Source organism: Folsomia candida, unplaced genomic scaffold (genome assembly GCF_002217175.1).
Source record: "Folsomia candida strain VU population unplaced genomic scaffold, ASM221717v1 Fcan01_Sc025, whole genome shotgun sequence".
In the NCBI taxonomy this organism is placed as follows: Eukaryota; Metazoa; Arthropoda; class Collembola; order Entomobryomorpha; family Isotomidae; genus Folsomia; species Folsomia candida.
Window position 1 is genome coordinate 1807431 of NW_019091217.1, and position 23668 is coordinate 1831098.

At 39.7% G+C, this 23668-nt stretch overlaps 4 protein-coding genes across 8 annotated transcripts; 2 read left to right on the plus strand and 2 right to left on the minus strand.

The window, feature by feature from the left end:
• Nucleotides 1-12: 12 nt before the first annotated feature.
• Nucleotides 13-7425, minus strand: LOC110859313 (beclin 1-associated autophagy-related key regulator). Of its 2 annotated transcripts, none has more exons than XM_022108239.2 (11): nt 7263-7425; nt 6899-7150; nt 6601-6809; nt 1887-1992; nt 1731-1812; nt 1402-1654; nt 1129-1322; nt 865-1021; nt 697-788; nt 549-633; nt 13-478 (listed from the first exon to the last, which is right to left on the minus strand). In XM_022108239.2, exons 2-11 carry the CDS (start codon nt 7088-7090, stop codon nt 160-162), a joined length of 1689 nt encoding a protein of 562 aa, XP_021963931.1. In that variant the 5' UTR covers nt 7091-7150; nt 7263-7425; the 3' UTR covers nt 13-159. The 2 variants fall into 2 exon arrangements, with proteins under 2 accessions (XP_021963931.1, XP_021963930.1); XM_022108238.2 differs by having other exon boundaries at nt 13-481; nt 7263-7423.
• On the plus strand, nt 2497-6576 carry LOC110859314. The gene is made up of 7 exons (XM_022108240.2): nt 2497-3252; nt 3338-3880; nt 3990-4153; nt 4237-5789; nt 5859-6078; nt 6146-6390; nt 6454-6576. Exons 1-4 carry the CDS (start codon nt 2536-2538, stop codon nt 4283-4285), a joined length of 1473 nt encoding a protein of 490 aa, XP_021963932.2. The 5' UTR covers nt 2497-2535; the 3' UTR covers nt 4286-5789; nt 5859-6078; nt 6146-6390; nt 6454-6576.
• A 326-nt stretch (nt 7426-7751) lies between the features above and the next one.
• On the plus strand, nt 7752-21106 carry LOC110859315 (protein phosphatase 1B). 4 transcript variants are annotated; one of them, XM_022108243.2, is made up of 15 exons: nt 7752-8049; nt 8653-8803; nt 16251-16387; nt 16566-16754; nt 16832-16882; nt 16969-17038; nt 17122-17247; nt 17343-17452; nt 17833-17883; nt 17981-18026; nt 18138-18207; nt 18564-18738; nt 18913-18961; nt 19042-19096; nt 19172-21106. In XM_022108243.2, the coding sequence occupies exons 3-15, from the start codon at nt 16261-16263 to the stop codon at nt 19181-19183; spliced, it is 1131 nt and encodes a 376-aa protein (XP_021963935.1). In that variant the 5' UTR covers nt 7752-8049; nt 8653-8803; nt 16251-16260; the 3' UTR covers nt 19184-21106. The 4 variants fall into 4 exon arrangements, with proteins under 4 accessions (XP_021963935.1, XP_021963936.1, XP_035715203.1 ...); XM_022108244.2 differs by lacking the exons at nt 7752-8049; nt 8653-8803 and adding an exon at nt 14952-15443; XM_035859310.1 differs by lacking the exons at nt 7752-8049; nt 8653-8803 and adding an exon at nt 15500-15847 and having other exon boundaries at nt 19151-21106.
• LOC110859384 lies at nt 20759-23055 on the minus strand. Its single transcript, XM_022108331.2, has 4 exons — nt 22168-23055; nt 21828-22028; nt 21576-21764; nt 20759-21488 (listed from the first exon to the last, which is right to left on the minus strand). Exons 1-4 carry the CDS (start codon nt 22338-22340, stop codon nt 21239-21241), a joined length of 813 nt encoding a protein of 270 aa, XP_021964023.1. The 5' UTR covers nt 22341-23055; the 3' UTR covers nt 20759-21238.
• Between the last annotated feature and the right edge of the window lie 613 nt (nt 23056-23668).

Here is a 23668-nt window from a genome sequence, read left to right on the forward strand (position 1 = left end):
TGTGTCAAATAATTAATTACGATCAATGCGATTTTATTAAGTCATCCGCCGTATTTATAAATGTAGTAAACACCATACAGACTAATTATCATCCGACTATGTATAATATGGTTATCATGTTTTATTATTTATAGTGGAGGACGCGAGTAAGGCTTTTATTTATTTGTTCCATCCCCGAAAAAAGGAAGTAACAGAGGAGAGCAGTCCAGTTCCAGCTAAACTGTTTGCACTGGATGACCGATAAAAACTGTCAGTTGTGAAGGATAAGGTTGGACTCGCACATTCTGCTGCCTTCATTTCTTGAAGGCTAAACTCTTCGCAGACAGCGGCACGATTTATCGTTTCCCAGTCGGATGGAAATGTTGAGTCGTTCCACTCGGTGTCAGAGTCACAAGATCCTTCCTCGTATATCACTAAATCCTTTTCAATTGAATCCTCCATCGATTTTGCGAGTTGTGAAGCGACTTCAAATGGACCCCTACTGCAAAATACAATACAGTATGAGAATTAAGAAACAAACTTTATACTATTTCTTAGAGTTTGCTCACCGTCCTAAATCTGCCTGCTCCGGATCAAATAGCAAAAGTAAATTCGAAATGGTTTTTCTTGGTTGCAGTGAAGTTGCATGAATCCCTTTAGAATCAAAGAATAGCTTGCAAAATGAATAGATAAATAATAATAATAATAAATGAATACCTTGAGAAGAACACAGATGAATGACGTTTGCGTTTAACTTGGCAACTTTCTTGTTAAATTTTCCGTTCACGAGATCACCATTTCTAAATTCACTGTTTGCAGAATACATACATATCTGATTTATTTTCAAGTTCTCATTATTGCAAACTAAAATCTTCAGTCTTGTACCTGTATGAGAGGCGGTGTGGTAACCGAAGGTCGAGGTAGTAAGCAATGAGATTGACAAATTGTGTGCTGTAAGTTAAAGCCGCAGAAATGCAATGGGCAGGATTTCGGTGGGTTGAGCCCCCGGAAGTTACCCCGCTCGGAGTTTGGTTTCGTTCAGCTGTAAATTATTTATCAACTGTTTAATAACGTTCAGAGTTGTACATGTAACACAAATCACTTATAAAAAGTGGAGATTTAGATTTGTGTGGTGTACATTGTACATACCCCACATGTTGTAAGCAGAGTAGTCCCCAGAAGCAGGTAATGTGGGTCCATGTGGTCCGGTGATTGAGTAACAGGCACCAAAAGAGCTAACAAGTTCATCGGGTCGGCTCCAGTAATTACTCTTGGCAGCCATTAACGATCGAACAGTGTCATCTTCTTCGTCACTCCATGAATCCGTATTTCCAGATCCAAAACTGAATGTTATATTATTTAAATTAGTATTTCGTTAGAACCAAAAGTACAACAAAAAATTGATTGTTTTTTAACGGTTACCCTTTGGATCCACTTCGATTGCCCTGATTTACTTCTTCGACTGGGAAAACGTGATGTCTTAATTGAATAATTCTGGATTTTGTTCCTCGTTTCAAGTTTTCTTGACGTCTTTGTACTTCTTCGTGAAACCGTTTCAATTTTGTGCAACTGTGAACATATTGGGTTTTCATGTTATCTAATCTCTTGCGGAAAACTGGCCATATAGCTAACTTCTCTTCCGTTTTCCCTTTCAACATGGCGCTCTCTTTCTTTGCTAAACAAAGAAAATAATTGAACAGAATGAACATGTAATACATTTTTAAATCCCTTTGTACGTATAAAGGTAGTACCATTTTGAATTTTTGCATGTAAAGAAACTCGTAACTGATTCTGCAGAGCTATTGTAGCCTGGCATTTGTCGATTTCGTCAGCCTGTAACAACACAAAATCGTCGATAGATGCATATTATGTAATTTGGCCAGTGTATATCTGCATAAAGTGCTTACGATTTTTGAAATTCTGCCTTTCTTGTCCGTGTAGAGGGAGCACTGTTTTTTCAAACCTTGCAAAGTACGTTGGGTGATTAGAAATTTTGACATCAGTTCCGAGTATCTGAAATTATCATGAAATATTTAGCATTAGCAAATCATAAAATTACAAAGTGCACGCAGTTTCATATTAGTGCTTTTCTAGTAAATATTAATGATTAGATTCAGTCTTTTTCCCAAAAACTGGTTCCAAAGGAAACTAGTTTAATCATTTCTATTGATTCATCATCACTTTTTGGACAAAGACTCAAAGTAATGACTGACTTAAATTCTCATGAAAACACGTCACGATTAAATCTCAGAATTAGACGACAAACAACCACCGCAACCTAACCCCGTGTTGTAGAACTTGCACATGCAGAGAGGTTATCATTCGTGATCCTCTGCATATAACCACAACCAGTCGTCACGCAATTTATGACATCTGCAAAGCACAGCATAAATGATTCGGCCAAGGTTTGGATGACCAGAGAGAAGAAAACAAGTAGTTGATTTGATATGCATAATACCCAGCAACAATAATGATTATTGCCCCAAAATACTGACTGGGTGGTCAGTATACCCATACTCGAAGACGACTTATAAAAGCCTTCAGTAGAAAAATAATATGGTCAAGCTAATCACATTACAAGAGGTGTATATAAATATCGTATATCTGTGGCAAAATTCCATTTGCGTGTCTTGGTCCGTGGATAAAGAGCAGATTAGAGACATATTTACTGCCAGGTTTTTCATATACGTAGGAACAAACATGTTGCTCAAAGACATATTCGCCGTTTTCATGATACCGTCCATCGTTTCTCCCGAAAATAACTCCAGCCTGGTTAAGAACTCGGATAGCGTGGAGTTTGAAGACATTTGGACAAATTTCCCCAACATATTCAACAACTCGGGAGGAAGAAAGCTCTTTGGAGGGAGTAGTGCGAACGGGGACGTCGACCAATTATTGGTCCAAGTGAACGATGACATTCAAAAACTGCACCTCGACTACCCGGATGACTACTTTGACCACTTGGAGGACAAGAGTGAGGAAGTCCGAGAGCTGATTCGAAGGAGAAAGCAAAGTGTTCAAACAACGAAGTCGGTGGACGTCGACGTCGTGACATCAGCAGAATCTCTAGCACCAGATGCGCCCAGTAGGTCAACCCCACTGTCAGACGAGGAAGAAGGAGGCCAAACAGAATTCCCAATTTTAATTTTACCTTCTCCAATTGACGCCACGACTACTGCCGCTACTACCACGACCACCAAAAAGCCATCCATCATCAGCGAAGTGAAGAACGAAGCGAGCTCGTTTTTTGGGAAAATTGTTAGCCCAATTTCTGTAAGTTCTGTAAATATTTACGCCACGTGATACACTCGCGCAACGAAGAAGTGGAGATGAATTCGAGCTATTACTTGTCTTGCAGAATGCTGGAAGGAGTCTCTTTGGGAAGAAAACCACGACTACAACCACGACCACGACCACGACTACTACCACGCCAGCTCCGACAAAGCAAGTGGAGGTGACCAAACCGTGTCCCTTAACATACCAGATATTCTTTCAGGGGGAGTGCCGTAACCTGTTACAAAATCAGTACTGCCAACCCACCCAATGGCTCATAGAAGACCCCGACACACTGGGTGCCAAATGTGTGGAAAACCCGTGTCACGCCAAGACCAACACGGCCTCCTTTGGAGAGAAGAAATGCATCACTGTGGGTCACGAGAGCGAGTGTCACACTGGAATGAAGACGTACATTTATAGGTCGGGTGTGGTGGAATGTGACTGCAAAGAGGGACATTTGTTCAACAAAGAGGACGGGACTTGCTACCAAGCCTACACACGAGGCCCCTGTTCAAACGGACAGCACTTTAAATTGTCCAAAGGGACGGAGGGAACCCCTGTCTGTATGTCCAACCCCTGCGTTCATGAAGACTATTTCTGCAATGCGCCCCGATGCCCAAAGCAGGTATGGATATAATTAAATATAATATAAGTACTCAATTTAGAACCCCAATCTTCATGATGCATGACCACTTGCAGTAGTACAATACAACATTTGGTTTTATGTATAACAGAGAAATTGTGAACGAATGGGGTCCCCTTGTGGAGCGAACGGCGCGGCCAAGTATGTCCTCGACCCGGTCACATTCTCCCCTTATTGCAACGAAGGCGAACTCGCGCTGCCACCTAAAATTATTGGTAATGTCCCTATCCTGACATGTGCACCCGGATCACGCAGGTATATCCACTGCTGTTCAACTATTAGATTAATTAACTTGTCTCCCATACAAATCTTAAAAACAAGTATGGTTCTTCTAACAGGGACATTCTCGGGAACTGTAGGACGCCTACAACGATAGATTTTAGTTAGATCATAATCAAATAAGCATGCAAACCCCCAAGTCGAGCTTCTTTAAAACATGTGCCGTGCTTTGTAGTATCGTATTGTAGATAATTTTAACTTCGGATACACCCTCATCATAGTAGAAAATTTGTTAAAAACCAAATGATCAGTCGGGTTGACGCACTTTGCTTTCCTAGCAAAATCCCCAGTCACTTCGCTAGAACAGAGGGAGCAGGGTACATGATCTAAGCAAAATAATAAATACCAGGAATTGAGGGAAATATTACTGACGACCAGTGTGCCTTAACTTACCGATTGAACAATTTGGTTCTTGGGTCTGTGGATGAATCATATAATGCATTTCTAACATCACAAATAACGCTACCTGAAACCGTTTGATCATAAATTAGTCCAAAAAAACAGCTCATTGGATTTTACATGTGTGAATCTGGCCCATCCGCCGCATATGCAGGTATCGCAATCTGAGATTTTGCTAGTGAGAGTTGGGAGTTTGCAAAAGCCATTAGCACCTTTATTTTTTATCGTCATTACTCGAAGGTAAGTATGTACAAGCCATGGATGTATAAGAATCTCAGCTTCATTCATTTCGATCGGACTCGTAATTTAACTACAGTGTTCCTTAGCTTTGGTACAAGCGTTGCCATTCAGCAGCAGGCTAAACTGATTGCTCTTTTTGCATTGACCAACATAATGAATACGTCACTACATCCACCTTGACCATGATGAATGTAAATGGCCAAATTGGATATTACGTCAAGTGATGTCATTCATAATCAATTCATAAAACACCTTTTAAGATCGATGCATTTCTTTGGCATGTACATAAATAAAAGTTTCTGAGGCACGAGGACTAATCATCAAATCACATTTGTGAGAGCACCAGCATTAAAATCGAGTAGTAGACTATACAGTATTAATCAATAGAGGCTAAAATTAAAAATTAGTGCTAAAAAATGGAAAGAATTTTAATTCTACTTTGTGCTCTATCAGCCTTCCCAATTTCTACGAGCAAAGCTAGCCCAATTTTAACAATTTTTGCTCAGGCACGACACACGATGGCAATCTCTTCTAGCACGGAAGGCAGCAAAACTAATAGTAATATTTTGCACTATCAAAACCCGGTTTTTGCTGAAGTTACCAATGACGAACAGCAAATTCTCGGCGCTACCTCCACTATGAACCCTGCAAGTACAACTCTGCCCCCACAGCAGCAGCAAATATTGAAGGATTCTACAATGACGACGCATCAAATGCAACAAAACTACTCTTCTAGTTTAAATTTCACGTGCAGCAACCCTTCACAAACTGAGTACAAAGGGAAGTGCTTGCAAGTGTTGCAACGACTCCCTTGTCCTCCTGGGGAATGGTTGGTAGAAGATGCGGCGTCCGGGAAGGGGACTTGCGTGGAAAATAAGTGCCCCAACAATGCCAACACTGGATTCTATAAAGGTCGATGTGTCAAACTATCATCTGAGAACTGCCCCAGAGGGATGAGAACTTATATTTACAAGTATGTAGGCATCAATTTTCAGTCTGATCAACTAATGAATAATACTCACGCAATTTTGCCATTTCGTAGGACTGGTGTGGTGGACTGTGACTGTAAGGACGGTCACATCTACAACTCGCAAGATGGATTCTGCTATGAGGCCTACCGTCAAGGTCCATGCAAATCAGGAATGGTCTTTATCTCGACAACAGATCATGTTGGACGGACAACAACAATGTGTAAAAGAAATCCATGCAAAACAGATGGGTACTATTGCAGTGGGGGAGACTTTAAGTGCGAACAACGAAAGGTAATTAATTTCTGCAAATATGTAGTTTAGTGAAAAAGACAACCTTCATTCACTTCAATATTAACAGATTTCTACATACTGGGTTTTCCCAAACTATGGGCTATTCAAATTTCCAAAGACACAGCAACCTCTCGTCTCGTGCATCAAATTTGGTTCACCATGCACATCGAACGGACAAGGAGTATTGGTTATTCATCCCGAAACAAACCAACCTTATTGTCAGCAGGATTTGCATGACATAAGCTTGGGTACTTCTAATACGAGAATTATTGGAAATGTCCCTATTTTTAAATGCGCAGCTGGATCGAGGAGGTTCGTACATATAAATTATTAAATATTTGCATAGAGTAGTTAATTGACTTATTAAAATTATAGGGACATTCTTGGCAACTGCAGAACTCCGACGGTGATTGATTTTAGCTAGCTATTTATTACTACTGAATACTCAGCTTAACTTATACGCAATGAAATTAAAATAAATTATTGAAATTTAAGTAATGCGCACTATATGTTTTGCCTTACCGTTCTTTAGACTGTGGTGCATTTCTGTAGTTGTTATTTTGAACACAAAAATCTCCTTTCCGAAGGCACTCTTTGCATGTGAGGCGTTGTCTTTTCCTTTTGCATAGTGGACAGGGCACTTTTTCAACGAAGGCAGCCGTGGAGACTGCAGGACTCGTGAGAAGCAGTTGGTCAAAATTTTCATCATCCTCTGAATCTGAGGAGGGCACCTGTCAAAGAAATGGATACATAAATTAAATTATTATAATCCTAACCTATAAAACTTATTGTGGTGGAACTGTTCGTCGTCTCTTTTTACCTGAAAATCTACTGGGGCTGCATCCTCAGTATAAATGGCTAACACTGTTCCACAATTATCAACAGTAGATTTTGCCAACGTGCTGGTCGACGAGGTGGTCATCTGATCTTCATGGCTCCCTTTGTCTTGGTCATCGTCGTCATCATCCTTAATTACGTCATGTTCTAGTGGTGGGCATGATTCTTCATCCATTCTCACCGATTCCGGTTGTTGATTCGTCCTCACTCCCGGATGAATAATTCAGCAGGCTGCCTAGAAATGAGAAGAAATCATAAATGAAATCCAATTATTCAACTTCTCAGCTGATCGAGACCAACTACCACAACAGAATGGTGAATGGTCCTGTTGTTAATATTCAACTAACCTCAGCAAAACGACTATGTGATTCGTCATTGACCATGTCCCTCAATCAATGGTCAAAATTATTGTTCTTATGCCAAACACCACTTTCTCTCCCCAAGTGGTAAAAGTAGTTTGTGGCCTCCTTCCTTTATACCTATTTCTTTGTGTTTTGTGTACAGCAAAAAGTGAAAATTTGCAATGTTATTCTTTATTGTTGCGAGTGAACATAGTTTGTGTTGAGAACTCGCGCTGGGCTGCCTCATCTCAGATGATTGGCTCGGATGACGTCACTCCCACTGATTTTTGCGAGCACGGCATCCACCCAGAGTGTGAGGGTCGGGATTTCCGTGGGTGTGGTTCAGGGTGGCGTCACATGTCGAAATTGGCGATGGGACGAGGGGGACGTGGTGGGTGGAGACGATGGCTTGATGAACTTGATGGAAGGTGCTGCTGCTGCGGTCTGTTGCTGGCAATTTTGCTGAAGCACGAAAGAAATCAAGTTGCTTGTTCCAGGCCAAGTTCTTGTGCTGCTTCTCTCATTCCATTCATTCATCCCTGCACACGACTCTATAACACGAATAAGATCATTGCTTGGCTTTTTACTTGCACCGTTTTCTGCCCAACTTTATACAAAGTTTCCTTCTTCTGTCATCGTCGACGTCGTCGTTATCCCTCTCCTCCTCCTCACAATTAATTCGTTGGTTAATAATAGCTGGAATAATAATAAGCGACAAGGAAGGTCATCATCAACACAGCGGCGGCCTTGTCTTCTTCCTTATCAATTGAACAAGCGATTCAATTTTAGTTGGGTAAGTAGTGCGAAGAAGATGCATAATACGGTTAATAATATCAAGATGAGCGGAAAAAACAACCGTGAAGGTGGAAGGCTTGGTTGTGAATTAATCAAATTTGTCATTAGAATGCAAAAAGTTTTGAAAAAATAACGAGTACTAAATAGTAGCAATAATAAGCGGATGCGTATTTGGTGTTTTATTGTTGGAAGGCTTTGTAATTTTAAAATCCACCAACAGTTTCAAGCTTTATTAGTACTTGTTTTTTAGTTGAAGAATGAAGAAAGTTGCTAATTCTTTTGGGCGTGGTTCTTATTTCAATTCAAATCATAAGAATTTGGTGCGATTTTCGCAACTTGTGACCTTATGACAGTGTAGAAAGAAAAGCTAAAAATAGGTATCATAAAAATAATTATTGACAACGTTAACTTGTTTATTAGCTTCCTTCTCTACATCAAGATGTCAGGGTCACTTTATTGATTATGCATTTAAGTACTTATTTACTAGAATTATCATCGAGTTAAAGCCAATCATCAAAATCACCAGAATGCTATTTTGCATGGTTATATGCGAAATATGATAGAACTGACAAGATTAATTATTATCCGTTTTTCGTTACAGGTGTCTTTGTCGGAAATTTTAGAGGAAGCAGTAAGAAGAAACTATTTTTGAATCTACTCTGGTCAAGAAAGGGCGTGCAACGCTCACACGCAGTCATCACGCTGACGTCGGGGAGGAAATTTATTTTTTTATTTTGAATCGTTCTGTTATGGTGAGTTGACTCTCTGCAAAATTTTATAGATCTATGATCCCCAATTACCTTTCGCGTTTAGTTTAATGAACCAGAATCGACCTCGAACATCTCTATTATCGTGATCTTTTTGTTACAATTTTCGTAATAGAGCGATCCACAGCATTTAATAAGCTGACGGATGAACTCTGTTGAAACAAAAGGGTTTGTTGGTTGATAAACTGAATGTGTTGTCAATTACAGCACATCAATTTGACGCCAATTTACTAAAGTTTGCTCTTTATAAAAAACGATAAAACCATGTAATGTGTAATACTTACTCGGCTGGGTCGGCTGACGTGACATGACGTAATTTTGATTTTTTCCGAATTTGATATCAGTTTGCGTGATGTGATTACACATATATTGTAATCATAAGCCAGCGAATGGCGATATTATTAGCATGCTGCCAGTTCAATTATGCTAGCGCAGCCTGTGGCATAATACTTCTTTGTTAGTGCATCGTTGTTGTAGATTGAACCAGGTGAGACATTGTTGTACCAAATCGTACTCCTTCTTTGACACACGGGCCAGTCTTAGAGACAAAGTAGCCGGCAAAACTCTGACCCCGTAGTGTGAATAATAATGCCGAAGGATTGTAATAATTCAGAGCGTCGGGTCGGGTGGTCATGTCATATATTTGCTCCCTAACCTCTGTTGTGTACATTAAGCCGAGTTAGAAGTTATTTGTGGAGTATGTAGTGTAAGTACGAGCAATTTGTCTAGCCATTTTAGTGGTAACTACATGCATTCATTCCAGGAGTACGTAGTAAAACACAGATTTGGCAGAGTGAAAGCAGATTTACTACAACGTCATGTACAGGCACAAAAAACGAAGAGTGAAAGGCGAGTAGTGGCAAAACAATAAGTGCTTTCTTAGTTAAGAGTTGACAATATTTTATGTTATTCTAATCCTCATAAATCACATAGTGGCGAAACTGACGAACTCGGTGGGGTATAAAGTTCACAAGTTTCGGTGGGAATTTTGAATTTTTTTGCAAAAAACTGCAAATATCATCTGGCATTGTTTATGTTTTTAGTGGTTTCCAGTGGGAAGAGTATGTGTGGTGGTGGCTTCCCACCACGCATACTCAAATTACGCATATGACAAATTGAGACGAATCAGGAAAAAATGCAATTTTTTGAGCTTCTCAATCTTATACCGAGATTAAATGTGCACTCAAAAATGTGAAATTTGTTGAATTACAACTATTGATAGTTGGGCAACAAGGGAGCATGCCCTTTAAGGAATTGATATGCTACTTTTATTTATATTAAATGACCAATATCAATTTCCATCAAAATTTTGTTTTCCTCGAGATTAATTGATTAATATAAATAAAAGTAGCATATCAATTCCTTAAAGGGCATGCTCCCTTGTTGCGCAACTATCAATAGTTGTAATACATCAAGTCTCACATTTTTGAGTGCACATTTAATCTCGGTTTTCGAATTACAAGATCAAAAACCTGTGCAAAAAATAATGCATGGGGTAACATACGGGAGAAATATTGAGCGAGAGACTGTATTGGCTGATAGAGCGGCCAGAGCAAACTATTACGCCCCGTTAACCGACCAACTCTCTTCTCACACTCGGAGTAGTCGGGATTGGAAAACTTTGCAAGAAAAGAAAGAATCCCTGATTCAAATCTACATGTATTTATGTTGGTAGGAATACCAGGATCGAATATTTTGCCCACTTTCTCCACTTTTTTTTCATCCTCTTTACATCAGCAGCATGCACTTAATTGTACGTGTGTAATGTATTGTTTGAATTAAACAGGTCAGAGTACTAGACTCAAAGTTTGCAGCATTGTTGGCTTAATTGCTCTTTTGTGTAATTCATGGTCTCCTTCTTTCTCTGGTCTTGATGGTGAAAGGCAGGAATCACTCTATCCAGTCAGTCGCCTATAAATACACCGGCCTTGCCTTATTTTCTCAAAACGTACTTGTTGCCTTCACGGCGCACAGTTGCCTTCTTGCAGTTTATCAGGCATGTACGTTTTGGGTTTATCTTTGTGCATATGCTCGAAATGTTTTTTGTATTGGTGGATATTTACATATGTGGTGCTATTATTTTTTCTGCTTTCCATCCATGAGGAATTCTACTCCTAAGTATGTCTGCCACAGCTTAACAACGTAGTAGAGAAATGAGGTTTTGTTTTCTCTTCTGATCTCTTGGGTTCATTCAATCGCTGAGTCAGAGGAAGGAGTTGGCGAAATGATTACAATACACATGGCATTGGAATTATTTTTGCATATTATTATTGCTCCGTTGTTTCTGTCTCATTTCATTCCCTTGAGAGAGATAGCGAAGACGAATGGTGGCAGTGGGCCCATGGAACATGCAATGCCTGTCTTGTGGTGGGTAGGATTGCATTTAGGGTTACCTTGACCCACCTACATATTTCGAAATCTCTCTCAAACTGATATATTCCCGACATTTGAAAATGTGAATGCAATTTCTTACCAGAATAGTCTCATGTCTTTCGACACGGAGAAAATAAATAGACTGATATTACAACAGCAGACAGATGCGGTAAAATATGTCACAATGAGAAAGGGCCAAGGTCTCACTCACCTTTAACTCTATTTATTGTCCTTTCTCTGAACAACTCTTACTTTGATTTGATTTCTTTTGCTCACAATTCATTTTAAACATTTTTCCCCTTTTTCCCTCTCACTCTCGCTTTCTCTTTTTTTCTATAAAAGACATTCAGTGTTATCATCACCGTTAGCTGCGAGTACATGTAAGGGAATCAATCACTCGTCCTACAACCATTTCATCACAATCCAACCAGCGTAGGTTGGTAGTAGATTGTTTTCTCTATAAGCTTTGTTTGAAACTCTCCTTGGGTGCTTTTGGACTGGAATCTCGGCATCCAGGCGGAAAGAGTACACATACGATTTTGTGCAAAGTGCGATGCATTCTAGCAAATCCTTTACATCATGCAACCCTTTTCCTCCACCATGTTGGAAGAGTAAAGGATTTTGCGAATGGCTTCCCTAATTCACATTCCACCAAAAAGTAGATTGGATTGGAAACACGACTCCTGTTGGACTTTGGTGTATTTGAAGAAGGCCAAGACGAAGCTGAAAGGAGGGCAAATACTGGGCATGTAGTTTAGCTGGCTGTTATCCTTTGCCTGAGTTTGCTCTCTCTTTCACTCACTCTCTCTCTCTCTCTCTCGGGTTGGTGTGTTAAGCAGGAAAACTTTTGGAGAAAGTTGGTGGATCCGAGTCGAGCTGCTTTAGTTCCAAGGCTGCTTTGGGCTCGGTAAGACCACATTTGAACTACTCACTGACTGAGAAAGTCGAGTCCATCCATATAACAATACCTACATATATCCATACAAACTAGTAGTCTCTCAAGGACAGAATTAGAATTTGCACAGATTTTACTTCTTGAAAAATACGGGGGAGTTTACACAATTGTGCCAGTCGGAAAATTATCCTGTTTTCATTTTTACGGGGGCTCTAAGGCTTTCCCAAAGACGGGCGGTGTAAGTGTGTGCACTTTCACTCACACTCAATTATTGTGCGCCTCTGTTTTCGGGGATTATAGACCGAGTGTTGTTGTTAGGAATTGGGTGACTTGCCGGTTTTTTTTGTCTCGAGAGATAGAAAACTACTTTCTAGTATTGTCCCATTGAAACATTGGATTGATTCAACATTCGACGGAGAGTTTTGGCCGGACCAAACCGAATAGAAAGAAGTTCGAGGTGACCATAATAATGAGGAAGCGTCATGTTCTACTAAAGTGGCAGATTGGTGCTGCCCTGGTTGTCATCAGGCGTCGAGTGTGCGTCACTATATTTAAATATATTAATTATTATTCATACATATCTAATTTCCATAAATTATTATTATTATTATGTTTTACAAGTAGTATATTTATATAGTTTTGTTTTGACCATTTTATTCTATCCTATGTATTTTACATTGTATTCATTTTGCTAACTGATTCTAGCGATTCTATATTGATAACAGCAGATCATTAGTTTCTTGTCATGTTTCGCGTCGCATCGGAAGTTTCGATATTTCACCTTTCATCACAATGCAAACAAACCGTAATGGAAAGTAAAGCCAATAAGTTTTTGAGCATATCCTTCATTCACTTTCTGATCTGTGGTGCTGCTGGTTGGACCAAGTTATTACGAGAGGAGATGACAAATTATTTGGCGACGGTAGCTTAGGATTAGTCGTACGTAGTCATACTGCTGCTGAATTGTTGGTGGTGAGATGAGATGGTAGTGAGCAGAAAGGGAGACCAATTTTATTTTTGTCCGCAATAATACTTTCACCATCAGCCCAGCTCGCGACAGCTTTCACCGCCCTACAAACTCATCAGTCACTTCTTATTCCTCACCATGAGACCTTTATGGGCTTGGGCAACAACCGTCTCTCTGCTTAGGCTTCGCTATTGCCACATTTCATCATCTCACACGCCCATGAATGAGCATGAAATTTCTTCATTTTTTTGCGCAACAATAATGACAAGCCAAGGATGTAACCTAGCCAGCAGGAGAGAGGAGAAAGAAGGTGATTGGTAAAAGGTTCTATGGCTGGCAATGGGGTCCGGTAAAGCTCCCACTAGAACAATGTCTCCATGATGAGAGGCGAATCATAAAATATTCATTCTCAGCTCAGTAATGTATGCAAAATCACGTACTTTGTGGAAAGTGATGCGGGGAGAAATGTCTTTCCATCCAGCGAGCCAGAGCAGGGGCACGGTTATGGTTGTCTTCCCTTTCACATATCCGCCGAGGATGAGGACGACCTGACCTCCAGCAGAGCGAGAGGAGAGAACCCATGGCACGAAGAAGGCTGCTTTCTGCTTGGGTGGTGTGGCTTGTGAGATGAGATGTGGATACGATATCTCAAGGGATACAGCAGAGCTTGAATCTTGGTCTTCCTTTCATCATTCCATTTTTTCATTTATTTTCGATGGAGGAGCAAATATTATGTGTGTGGGCCTAGCCAAGTTTTCACCTGTCTGACTTTCTCTCATTTCTGAGGAGACCTCCAGGCTGCAAACTGCACCAGTATCTCTCTGCTTGGTTGGTTGGTTGCATGTGCCTTGCTCTTAAGATTAGGAGTATGCAGTAGTATATATTTTTATGAAAAGTCTGGCTTGCATGGTTTGACTTGGCACAATTTCGACGTTTCTCATGATTTGTGATGATGCTAGTGACGTGCTTTCTTATCAGATTATTTCATACTATTACTCTTCATTTGGTCACTTTGTCAGTGAAGACTGTGCGCATGTCATCACCTCTCCTCCTCTCTGTTAATCCACTAACTTCTTGGTGACTTTCTTCCTGTTGGCACAATAAGCGACTCCCCGTATCTCATCTGACTAATAGGTAGTTATGTATGTTCTATTTATCCTGGTGTAGTAACGTGGCTATTGTCATGATAAAATAAGCAAGGACGGCCTGAATTGAATACCCTGTACGTACGGAGTAGCAGACGTTCGTTAGAAGATGTATGCATTTACGGTATCTCGCTGCTGCCCACCCAGTTCTGAACATTTCTCAAGAAGACGTGAAACTGTCAGGGAAAGTTTCACGTCTTTGCCTTCCTCCTCTCTTTCTGGTATAATTTCTCTCCATTCCACGCGATAATAATATAATAAATGGTTCTGGGAGTTGGTTCCTTGCCTAGTGGAGCAGAGTCGAGTCGAGTGGTGTAGATATGCTCTGCTCCATTTCCGTTGCATGAAAGGACGCCGTTCGCAGTTTGTGACACGTACATGAATGCAATGGGAATATGAGTGGAAGAAAATAAGTGCGAGGGAAAGTTAAGAGATTTCTCCTCTTTTTCACCACCCGGCAGAGAACCCACTTATTTTACATCCATAATGTTGACTCGTTCGAACTTCACTGGAATATGGAAAGTCACTCCAGAATTGGAAGCATAATGAATTGGACGTTCCCACTTTTCCTAGAGCAGACAATGGACATATTCAAATCACGATTAGTAGGAGACTAAAGGACTTTGCAGACCGATGGCACAATTCAAATGTGCCATGTATATTATTATAAAAGATCCATCCCCGCTATCTCCACGTATACACTAAGTGTAGTATTCATAACATATTGCTATTTAGCAATATATGTTTTAAAACATACGAAGATGGGAAGATTAGATGGTATCATAAAAGTGCATAGTGCATAGTCCATTATATCATCAATCAATGTTGCCTATAACGTTAAGTGGCATATGATCATGAGGATTGCCGAAAGATAACCACCGACAGCACCACTAAATATGTACGACTGTTTCATGGAATGATTAATGCAGTTTTTGTGAACGTCACCCACGCGTGCTAAATCAGACATATGCATGGCTCGGCTCTCCTTCTTTGTAAAATTCATGTTTGATGTCTGTACATGGCGATATTACCAGTGAATGGTGGTAGCAATCGAGAGTGAATTGTTGCTGGAGAATTAATTTCCCTTCCCGTCCTCTCGCTCTCTCTCTCTCAATACTCCCAATAAGTTTAGTACGTGCTTTCTCCTGGAGAAAGTTGACAATAATAGCTCGAGGAGAGGAGGATTCGGGAAAACAATTCTGTCTCTCTCTGGGAAATCCAAGCTACCACGACGAGCAGTAAAAAGTTTGTCCATCGCTCTCGTTTTTTTTTCACTCATTATTTTTACGTATAGAGAAAAGTTGGATGTTGAGTTGACTTGCTAACTTTACGTGCTTCGCCTACTTCTTTCCGTTTGTCAATTATTATCTGATTTCTTGTTGTTCTTTTCTTTTGTTCAAGTTGTTCCGTTGAGTTTAGTTTTATATTCCTTTATACGTATTTGTTTATATGGATGGTAGGATGAAATACATAGTCGTGTGATATATGATGTGAACCACTTGTGCAATCAATTTGTTGTTGTTAGTCCCCACATATTTAGTAATCCTCCAACTGGTGAGGAGGAGGAGGTGTAGATTTATGGACCTCGAACTAGTTCGTCGAAAGCTTTTCCGCTTTCACTTCATTGCCATAAACTCAAATGGGAGAGGGTGAGACCTTTATTACATAAATCCAAAATACTCGCTCAATAACATCCATATTGTGCTGCCGATTATTCCCAACTTGGCTGCATTTATTATTTCGCCACATTTTTGTACGAGCGACGTTTCCTAAAAATATGATGCCCAAAGATGATAATCATATGTATGTACTTAATACTTATGTACCACTACTTGACAATAGTGGTTTACAGGTTTATAATTTGTGCTTATATATTGGCTTTGGCCTACGTCATTAGATTTTTGTGCATATAAACTATTCACCTCGCACAAAGAAAGATGTTCAGAGGTTCGATTCTATGGTTTAACGCTTGTGTAGAGTATCCAATAAGCGAGACGACATAATGCTGGAACGATAAACATTGGTTGTATAATGTGCTTCCTTTGAATGCAGAAACAATGAGATGGGGGCACTGCTTGATAAGCCCAAGACCGACAAGTACAACGAGCAGGGGGAGTGGAACGGGCTTCGCTATGGGTTGTCCAGTATGCAGGGGTGGCGAATTGAGATGGAGGATGCCCACTGTGCAGGTTAGTAACTTGTATCAGAACAGTAAGTTGTATGAGGCAGTATTGCAAATGGAACATGAACTGTAAAGTTAATTAATTAAGGATAGCCCGATCCTTATCAACATGATTGAAGTGGGAGTTGACCTATTTTTGTGCTAAAATCGGGGGGTTTAATGATTTATTAATTAATTTATTTCAGTCATGGGGCTTCCCGGAAATCTGAAGGACTGGGCTTTCTTTGCTGTTTTCGATGGTCATGCTGGAGAACGGGTCTCATCCCACTGTGCGGATAACTTGCTAGAAACCATCATTCAAACGGAACAAATTGCAAAGTGTGTCAATGAGGAGGATGTTTCCATCGACGAAATTAAAAAGGGAATTCGGGATGGTGAGTTGCCCGATTTTGCTCTGGCTGTCAGCCATAAATATGCATATTCATAAACGTGTTTTTGTTTGTGCGTGTAGGATTTTTGTTGCTGGATGACAAGATGAGAACGATCCCAGAAATGGCCAGTGGTGAGTAAAATATATTATAGATGATGCGATTGTTGTATTGTTCCATTTCTCGTTGCACATTATGATTTAATGTGGTCAAACTTTAGGAGAAGACAAAAGTGGTTCGACAGCAGTTTGTGTACTGATCTCCCCAACTCAACTTTATATTGCCAATTGGTAAGTAATACAAAAGTTGCACACTACAACATTTAACTTTATCTGTTGTTAATTAATTGTTTGGTTAACTTTTATTGTCACAGTGGAGACTCGCGTTCTGTCCTTTGTCGAGATGGACGAGTGTGTTTTGCAACTCAGGATCACAAACCTATCAATCCTTCAGAAAAAGAGCGTATACAAAATGCTGGAGGTAGTGTAATGATACAAAGGTACAAACCCACCACTTGTTGAGTAGTGAATCTTTTCCCATACATTTAGTATTTGGTCTATTGCAAATGACATGTTACTTTTCTTGTGTTTATAGAGTAAATGGGTCCCTAGCCGTGTCCAGGGCTTTGGGTGATTACGAATACAAAAATGTGGAAGGAAAGGGCCAATGTGAGCAATTGGTGTCACCCGAACCTGAAATTTCAGGTGAGTCTAATTTTAATTTAATTTAAGAATATAGTGATGCCTATAACAAATTACGTATAAATTATACATAATTTATTATACAATGTAATACAGTAGAATACTGAAATTATTATCAAAACTTGTACAAGTTTAGTTTATTCAAGATAAAAATTTAACGACATATTAGCTCAGCTACATGTTTTGTGGTCGACTCATGTTTTCAAACCATTCAATGCATTTTACGAAATCAATTTGGTGGCAAACAAGGTTTCTAAAAAGCTATCTGAGCTCAAACTCGAGTGATAACCCGTCGATCCTACCAATTCAATTCTACGATCTTAGTCAATCAATTGAAATTAATCGAGTCAATTACATTAAATCTGAATCCTAATTTATTTCAGTGGAATCCCGTGACGAGGTCCGCGACGAGTTCATGGTGTTAGCTTGTGATGGTAATAATAATTGCTATGAACAATTAATATTGATCAAATACAACAAACTGTAACCAAATTTGTGCTTTTAATAACAACAAAATATTTTGTGCAATAGGAGTTTGGGATGTCATGTCAAACGAGGATTTGGTGGAGTTTATTAGGTTAGTTTTTCATTTTTAGCCTTTTTGTAGAAGGATGATGAATTAACTTAATTATTTACTAGGCTCAGCTCTGAAGAATAATGACTAAATATTTTTGTTTTGATTTATCAGATCAAGATTGCTAATTACCAATGACTTGGCTAGCATTTGTAATCAGGTCATCGATACTTGCCTCTATAAGGTAAAGTACAAGATATAACTTAACTATCAATTCGTTCATTACTTGTTATATTTGTATCTAGAAATGAGTCTCAAAAACCAAAATCAGTGTGTAGGGTTATCATTGCATTTTAATTCGTCAATCAAAAATATCGCATTTTCCTCCCGATTTACTTTACGTTCGTCTTTGTTTAGCTTACTATATATAATAGCTCGATACTTGTTTGTACAAGGTTTGTCTTTTTCTCCTTAATGTTTTTATCCGTAAGTCTCACGTAAAGTTCAATCCATAATAGACTTTGTGTCTTCCTGCTAGTTCCGTTGTGCAGTGCACCCTATAAGTTTGAAGATTTATATATTTTTATGATGCGATTGCAGGGTAGTCGTGATAATATGAGTATGGTTCTGGTAACTTTTCCGGCATGCCCCCCACCCGTGGACGAAGCGACAAAGAAAGAAGCTCAGCTTGAAGAGCTGTTGAAAAATCGTGTTACGGAACTTGTTAAAGAATCGGACGGTAATGTGGAGCTCCCTCATATTCTTCAGACTCTAGGTGAGTGGTCCACAAATATTTTAAACGGAATATTTGTACCCTTGTCACCCTTGCATTTGGGTTTTGCGAGGTTGTACATTTTTGACAAATAGTAACCCAAATAGTTGGTACATTAAGGATAAAACGCAGCTAAAGATTTAGATATTTTGATTGTAACCTGGATGTGTTTTGCAGGTGACGAGAATATCTCAGACTTGCCACCTGGGGGAGGACTAGCAGCCAAGTATAATTAACCACTTTTCTATTATTACTCAAGCATATGATATTAATTATTAACAACGTTATTGTTATCCCCCTTTTTAGACGAACCTTTATAGAATCGGTGTACAAAGTTTTATGTCCAAATAGTGCAGATTCTGTAAGTTCTCAGATTTTAAGCAGATTTGGAACAAATGTCGAATGCTGTTTGTAGTTTTGGTAATATTTTTTGTAGGCGGAATCTTAATGATGCCCATCAAATCTACTCCTACTCCACACATGTTCATCAAACATCACCATCGTCAATGTATATCCATCTGTTCAAGAGTTTCCAGTTATTCCAAGCCGAATGCAAAACTCGTCAACTTCATTCAAGACACTCCGCGCGTGTGTGCGGTGTGTAATCAGTAATGTGACATTCGAAACAAAAGAATGGCAATCACCTTCATGTATACCTACCAATTTATTATGATTTTACTATTATTCTACATACATACTTATAACAATAACAATTGTTCCTTTTTTAGCCAATTTTAACGTGTGGCTGAAACACATCACAGAATTTTACTTATTGTACACGCAATTTTATAATACGAAATTGTTAATATTTGTACATCGTCGTGTTTAATATTATCTAAAAGACTTGATTTTTTTGCGTCATTATTTGTGATTTAAATTGAACATCAACCAAACTTGGATTTACTATATGTGTAGTTTTACTGCTATGCTATATACTGGGTTTGAATTTTGTACCACGTTTTCAACGCATTCTTTTTTGTGGGTATCAGCCAATTACCTCACTACAAATATATAATTTGTCCAAATATTCAGAAAAAGCATACTAACATGCAAATCTTCTTACGCTTTCCCGTACTCTCTCTCTCTCTCTGATAATATTTTTGGTTTCATTCTTTCAAACGGGACTTGTCTAGGCGTTTCTAGATTATTAGTGTGTTTATTGGAGGATGATATATATAAAGTTGGTTCTATTGCATATGTATGTGCGTGGTCATGATCACATTTTTGTTTTCGTGGCTGTAGTGTAGGCGAAAGAAAAATAGGTGAAGTAGTAGTTCTTCAACCTTGCAGTATCTTCTAGTGTGATAATGACACAAGAGCCGCATAAATAATTCCGTTTATAAATTGACCAAGAATTAATTGCTTTAATTGATTGATTATGAATAATGGAGATGCCCTGTGGGTGTGTTGCTTTGTAGCTTAAGAAGAAGTTTCACTTTAATTACTTGGTTTTCCGAGGCGGAATTAGTTGCGGGGTATAGAGTTATGTATAATAATGATAATACTGATTGAATTGGTGTTACCGCGTATCCAAGAGTTTGGTGGTAATGAGTAGTAATGTGTACTGACACGAAAAATAAGAAGAAGGTCCGTCTGATGTATGACGACGACCGATTAATGAGAGGCACATACCGTATATTAACCCAGCACATGTACACCATACCCCATGCAGACGCTTTACCTTAATATAATATATATACCAACGCATTTCAGGAGAATAATGTTACATATATACGACTTGTACAACGGATGAGTTAACGTATTACTTGTTATATTCTACCAACAGTGATGTGATCGTAGGGATGAGAGAGAGAAATATAATATAGATAATATTATGATGATGATGATGGTGGGGTTGTGCCCTCCTTCAGAAAAGCAGCGAATGCCAAATACTTATCGTGCAAAAAATATATTCTAACTTTCAAGCGGAAATATTTCACGGGAGGGAAAAAAAGAAGATAAAATCATCATCATCATCTCAACCAAATCAAACAAACCCAAAACCAACTAACTATTCTTATTATTTTATTATTATTATGTACGTACCTCTATCAAAACCAACCCTTTTGTATAAGTCTGCAATCTACAACTGTACAACACTAAACTGATGTTTCTATATAAAAAATCGCCAGATATTTCTAGACGACTCTGTGACGTATAAAATGATTATTTGTCCTGTGAATCAGTCGATTTCAAAGCGAGGAGTATATTATTATTATGTAAAGTAGAAAATATATATATCTCTAATTAATTACAACTGCAAACAGTAATAAAATAATGATAATCTGTGTTAAGGGATAAAATATAACGACGGGGTTCGTGAAAACTTGATCACTTTTGTTTTAAATAAATTCACTCTTTTGTCGTGTCATATTCCTCTCTCTTTTTGAGCCCGTGTTATAAAAGTGTCTGAAATTCACTCTTTATTTACTATTTTCTATCTTTTCTTAGTCAACAAATCATATCAAATTTTGGAAGCGTGCACAAATCCAGAGGTGGCGAATTAGCAAAAATTTTTGTTGCAGAGGCAGTAGGGACTCTGAGAGAACTTTTCAGGGCAGCATGGATGTTGGTTTGACCGGGTCAACATACTCTTCTGGTCCCTTTCCAACCTCTTTTCTTGCTCCATCTGGTCGCGAATCTGCTGTTGTTGAGCGAGGTAGTCGGGGTCCAGATATGGTGACCCCTCACAATCCTCCGGAACGCACAGACGCTGCTCTTGAGCCAGACTTACCCATGCCTGCCTGGGAGAACTGTGTATTGCACATATGTACATATGACATTTGCAGCATTCAGCACTCATTTTGATTCATAAAAGTTGAATAAATATGGGTACGGACTTGATCACTCCTCGACAAGGGTAGGGAGCAAGACCATCGGGTCCACAGGATTTGAAGAATGGGTCGCACCGTCGCCTCCGCATCTCTTCGATTGGAACGTTGTCGTTGGGATTGAAAAATCCGGCAATTATATTTGTTCTACATGGTTGGTCCTTTAGACGCCACACATTCTCAGGAGACTCGTCCTCACTGTCCGGGGTTTCGTCACAATCAGACTGATTTGCTTCATACTTTGAGTATTTAATGACTTACGGCATTTCTACTGCCACGGGGTATTTGCATGGGTCCAGAATTTCAATCTCGCACTGTGGAGGGGGGCACGGGCAGTAGCGGTCCAAATATTTTTGACGTTGTTCCCAATATTCTTGGATCTTGGCCTCCGCCTGCTCCTGTCGGTAGCAGTTGATGTCACACTCGGGCTTTTCTCTTGGCAGTCGGAACTTCGGAGTCGGTCTGTGTACCAGAGAATTTCATAATTTCATAATTTAATAACCAATTTAGTAATTTATATTTTATGAACTTTTGTGTAATAAACTCATGTCTGTCATTCAATAATTATCGGTATGGAGAGGGTCGGTAGCAGTTGTCTTACTTGCAGCAGGGAGGGCATCGAGCGGGGCGGTCGCACGGGTTATCCGTCCTCCCCACGGCGTCGATTAAGGGATCTCTTCTGGGGAAAACGAGACGAGGGGGCGGAACCCACCCACACCGGGCGCCCACACAGCCAAAGCCACATCCCAAGGTCGGATTTCTCCCTTCCGCCATCCTTTACAAAAACGCACCTGTACAAAAAGGGGGACACAACTTGCAAAATAAGCTATAATATGCTGGTTCAAAATTATTTCAAAATTTTCATTCCTCGAAAAACATTCAATTTTTGTCACATTTATTCAACATGACAACTCATAACTAGATAAACTAGGCAATCGGTCCGAATACCGCTCATGACGTGACGATTCTCATTACCATCGTTGAATATTGAATATTACATTCGACCAATTTGAACGAGCAATAGCAGCACAAAGCCGGAGTTGAGTGAGATCGAAAAGGGTGGCTAGCAATTATTGCGTGCAATCATGGAAATGTTTCTCCTTCCTTCCTGTCGAATACCGGGCGGAGGGCCCACTCCACAAACCCATTCATGAAACATTGGCTTCCCATTATTAAATTTATTGCATGTCCCTTTCCATTCTCAACGTAACATGAGTTAGGGTTCACTCAGTCGACTCTCCCTTTCCAAGTGCCTACAATTGTAACCTGCAAGGTATGAGCCACGCTAAGGGCTTTCTTATACGTTCATTCTTCACGTCTCCACTATTTCCAGACTGTACGAGGTGTGTACTTACTACCATTACAAAATATCAAAAACTGCTGCTACGACTATTAATAGTAGAGTACATATGTAGGTAAGCATGTAAAGTTTCATCCACTTTGTTGACGCACCAAGCTTTTCTTACTCCAGGAGGAGCTCTCGCATTACATAACTTTTGATGGTTGGTTAAAAAAAGACCTTTTCAACTGTTACGGGTAGCAGAGCGAGTTGAGACGAAGCCACCAACTGACGGCGTCCCTCGCTCGCATGGGGACGATCCCCTGGGACTGCGTTGGTCATTCTGAGGAGTTGGCTGGCCCAGGTGAGCGATTGCCTGGCATATAAAAAACACGTTGGGCAGGTGAGCAAAGGGGTTTCCTTCCACATTTCATGCATGCATTTTCATTTTCAACTCTCTCGACGAGCTTTTCTCAACTAAGAAGCTCCACTGCTCGTCCCCAACCCATCATCACACACACAACGCCTCAACGCAAGGCATATACGACGACGACGATGAACGTACAATAATCTCATGAACCCACCAAAGCAGTAACAACGATAACACAACAAACAGAAAAACCATGAGTTCCAAATCCCACACTGTAAAAAATCAACTGCTGCAACCGATATAATGGCTTTTGCTCCCTTGTTGCAACTATATCCACAACCACTTCTCAGAACCACCAGTACTCCTCCTGTGGCACCGTGAAAGAGTGATTTCTGACTGTTGAGCTCAGATTGCATATTTTTCTTTTGCACGGCTACACTGCTGAATTGTTTA

Bases quoted from the DNA above. Each gene is read 5' to 3' on its own strand.
- LOC110859315 (XM_035859309.1), top strand. From the start codon at position 15,777: ATGGACCTCGAACTAGTTCGTCGAAAGCTTTTCCGCTTTCACTTCATT. The intron at 15,848-16,250 runs GTGAGACCTTTA...CTTTGAATGCAG, and splicing joins ATAAACTCAAATGGGAGAGG to AAACAATGAGATGGGGGCAC. The intron at 17,039-17,121 runs GTAAGTAATACA...TTATTGTCACAG, and splicing joins CAACTTTATATTGCCAATTG to TGGAGACTCGCGTTCTGTCC.
- LOC110859314 (XM_022108240.2), top strand. From the start codon at position 2,536: ATGGTCAAGCTAATCACATTACAAGAGGTGTATATAAATATCGTATAT. The intron at 3,881-3,989 runs GTATGGATATAA...TATGTATAACAG, and splicing joins CGCCCCGATGCCCAAAGCAG to AGAAATTGTGAACGAATGGG. The intron at 4,154-4,236 runs GTATATCCACTG...TTCTTCTAACAG, and splicing joins TGTGCACCCGGATCACGCAG to GGACATTCTCGGGAACTGTA.
- LOC110859313 (XM_022108238.2), bottom strand. From the start codon at position 7,090: ATGGATGAAGAATCATGCCCACCACTAGAACATGACGTAATTAAGGAT. The intron at 6,810-6,898 runs GTAAAAAGAGAC...TTTCTTTGACAG, and splicing joins CAGCCCCAGTAGATTTTCAG to GTGCCCTCCTCAGATTCAGA. The intron at 1,993-6,600 runs GTAAGGCAAAAC...TGATAATTTCAG, and splicing joins GCACCACAGTCTAAAGAACG to ATACTCGGAACTGATGTCAA.
- LOC110859384 (XM_022108331.2), bottom strand. From the start codon at position 22,340: ATGGCGGAAGGGAGAAATCCGACCTTGGGATGTGGCTTTGGCTGTGTG. The intron at 22,029-22,167 runs GTAAGACAACTG...TCTGGTACACAG, and splicing joins CGATGCCCTCCCTGCTGCAA to ACCGACTCCGAAGTTCCGAC. The intron at 21,765-21,827 runs GTAAGTCATTAA...AACCCCGGACAG, and splicing joins CCCGTGGCAGTAGAAATGCC to TGAGGACGAGTCTCCTGAGA.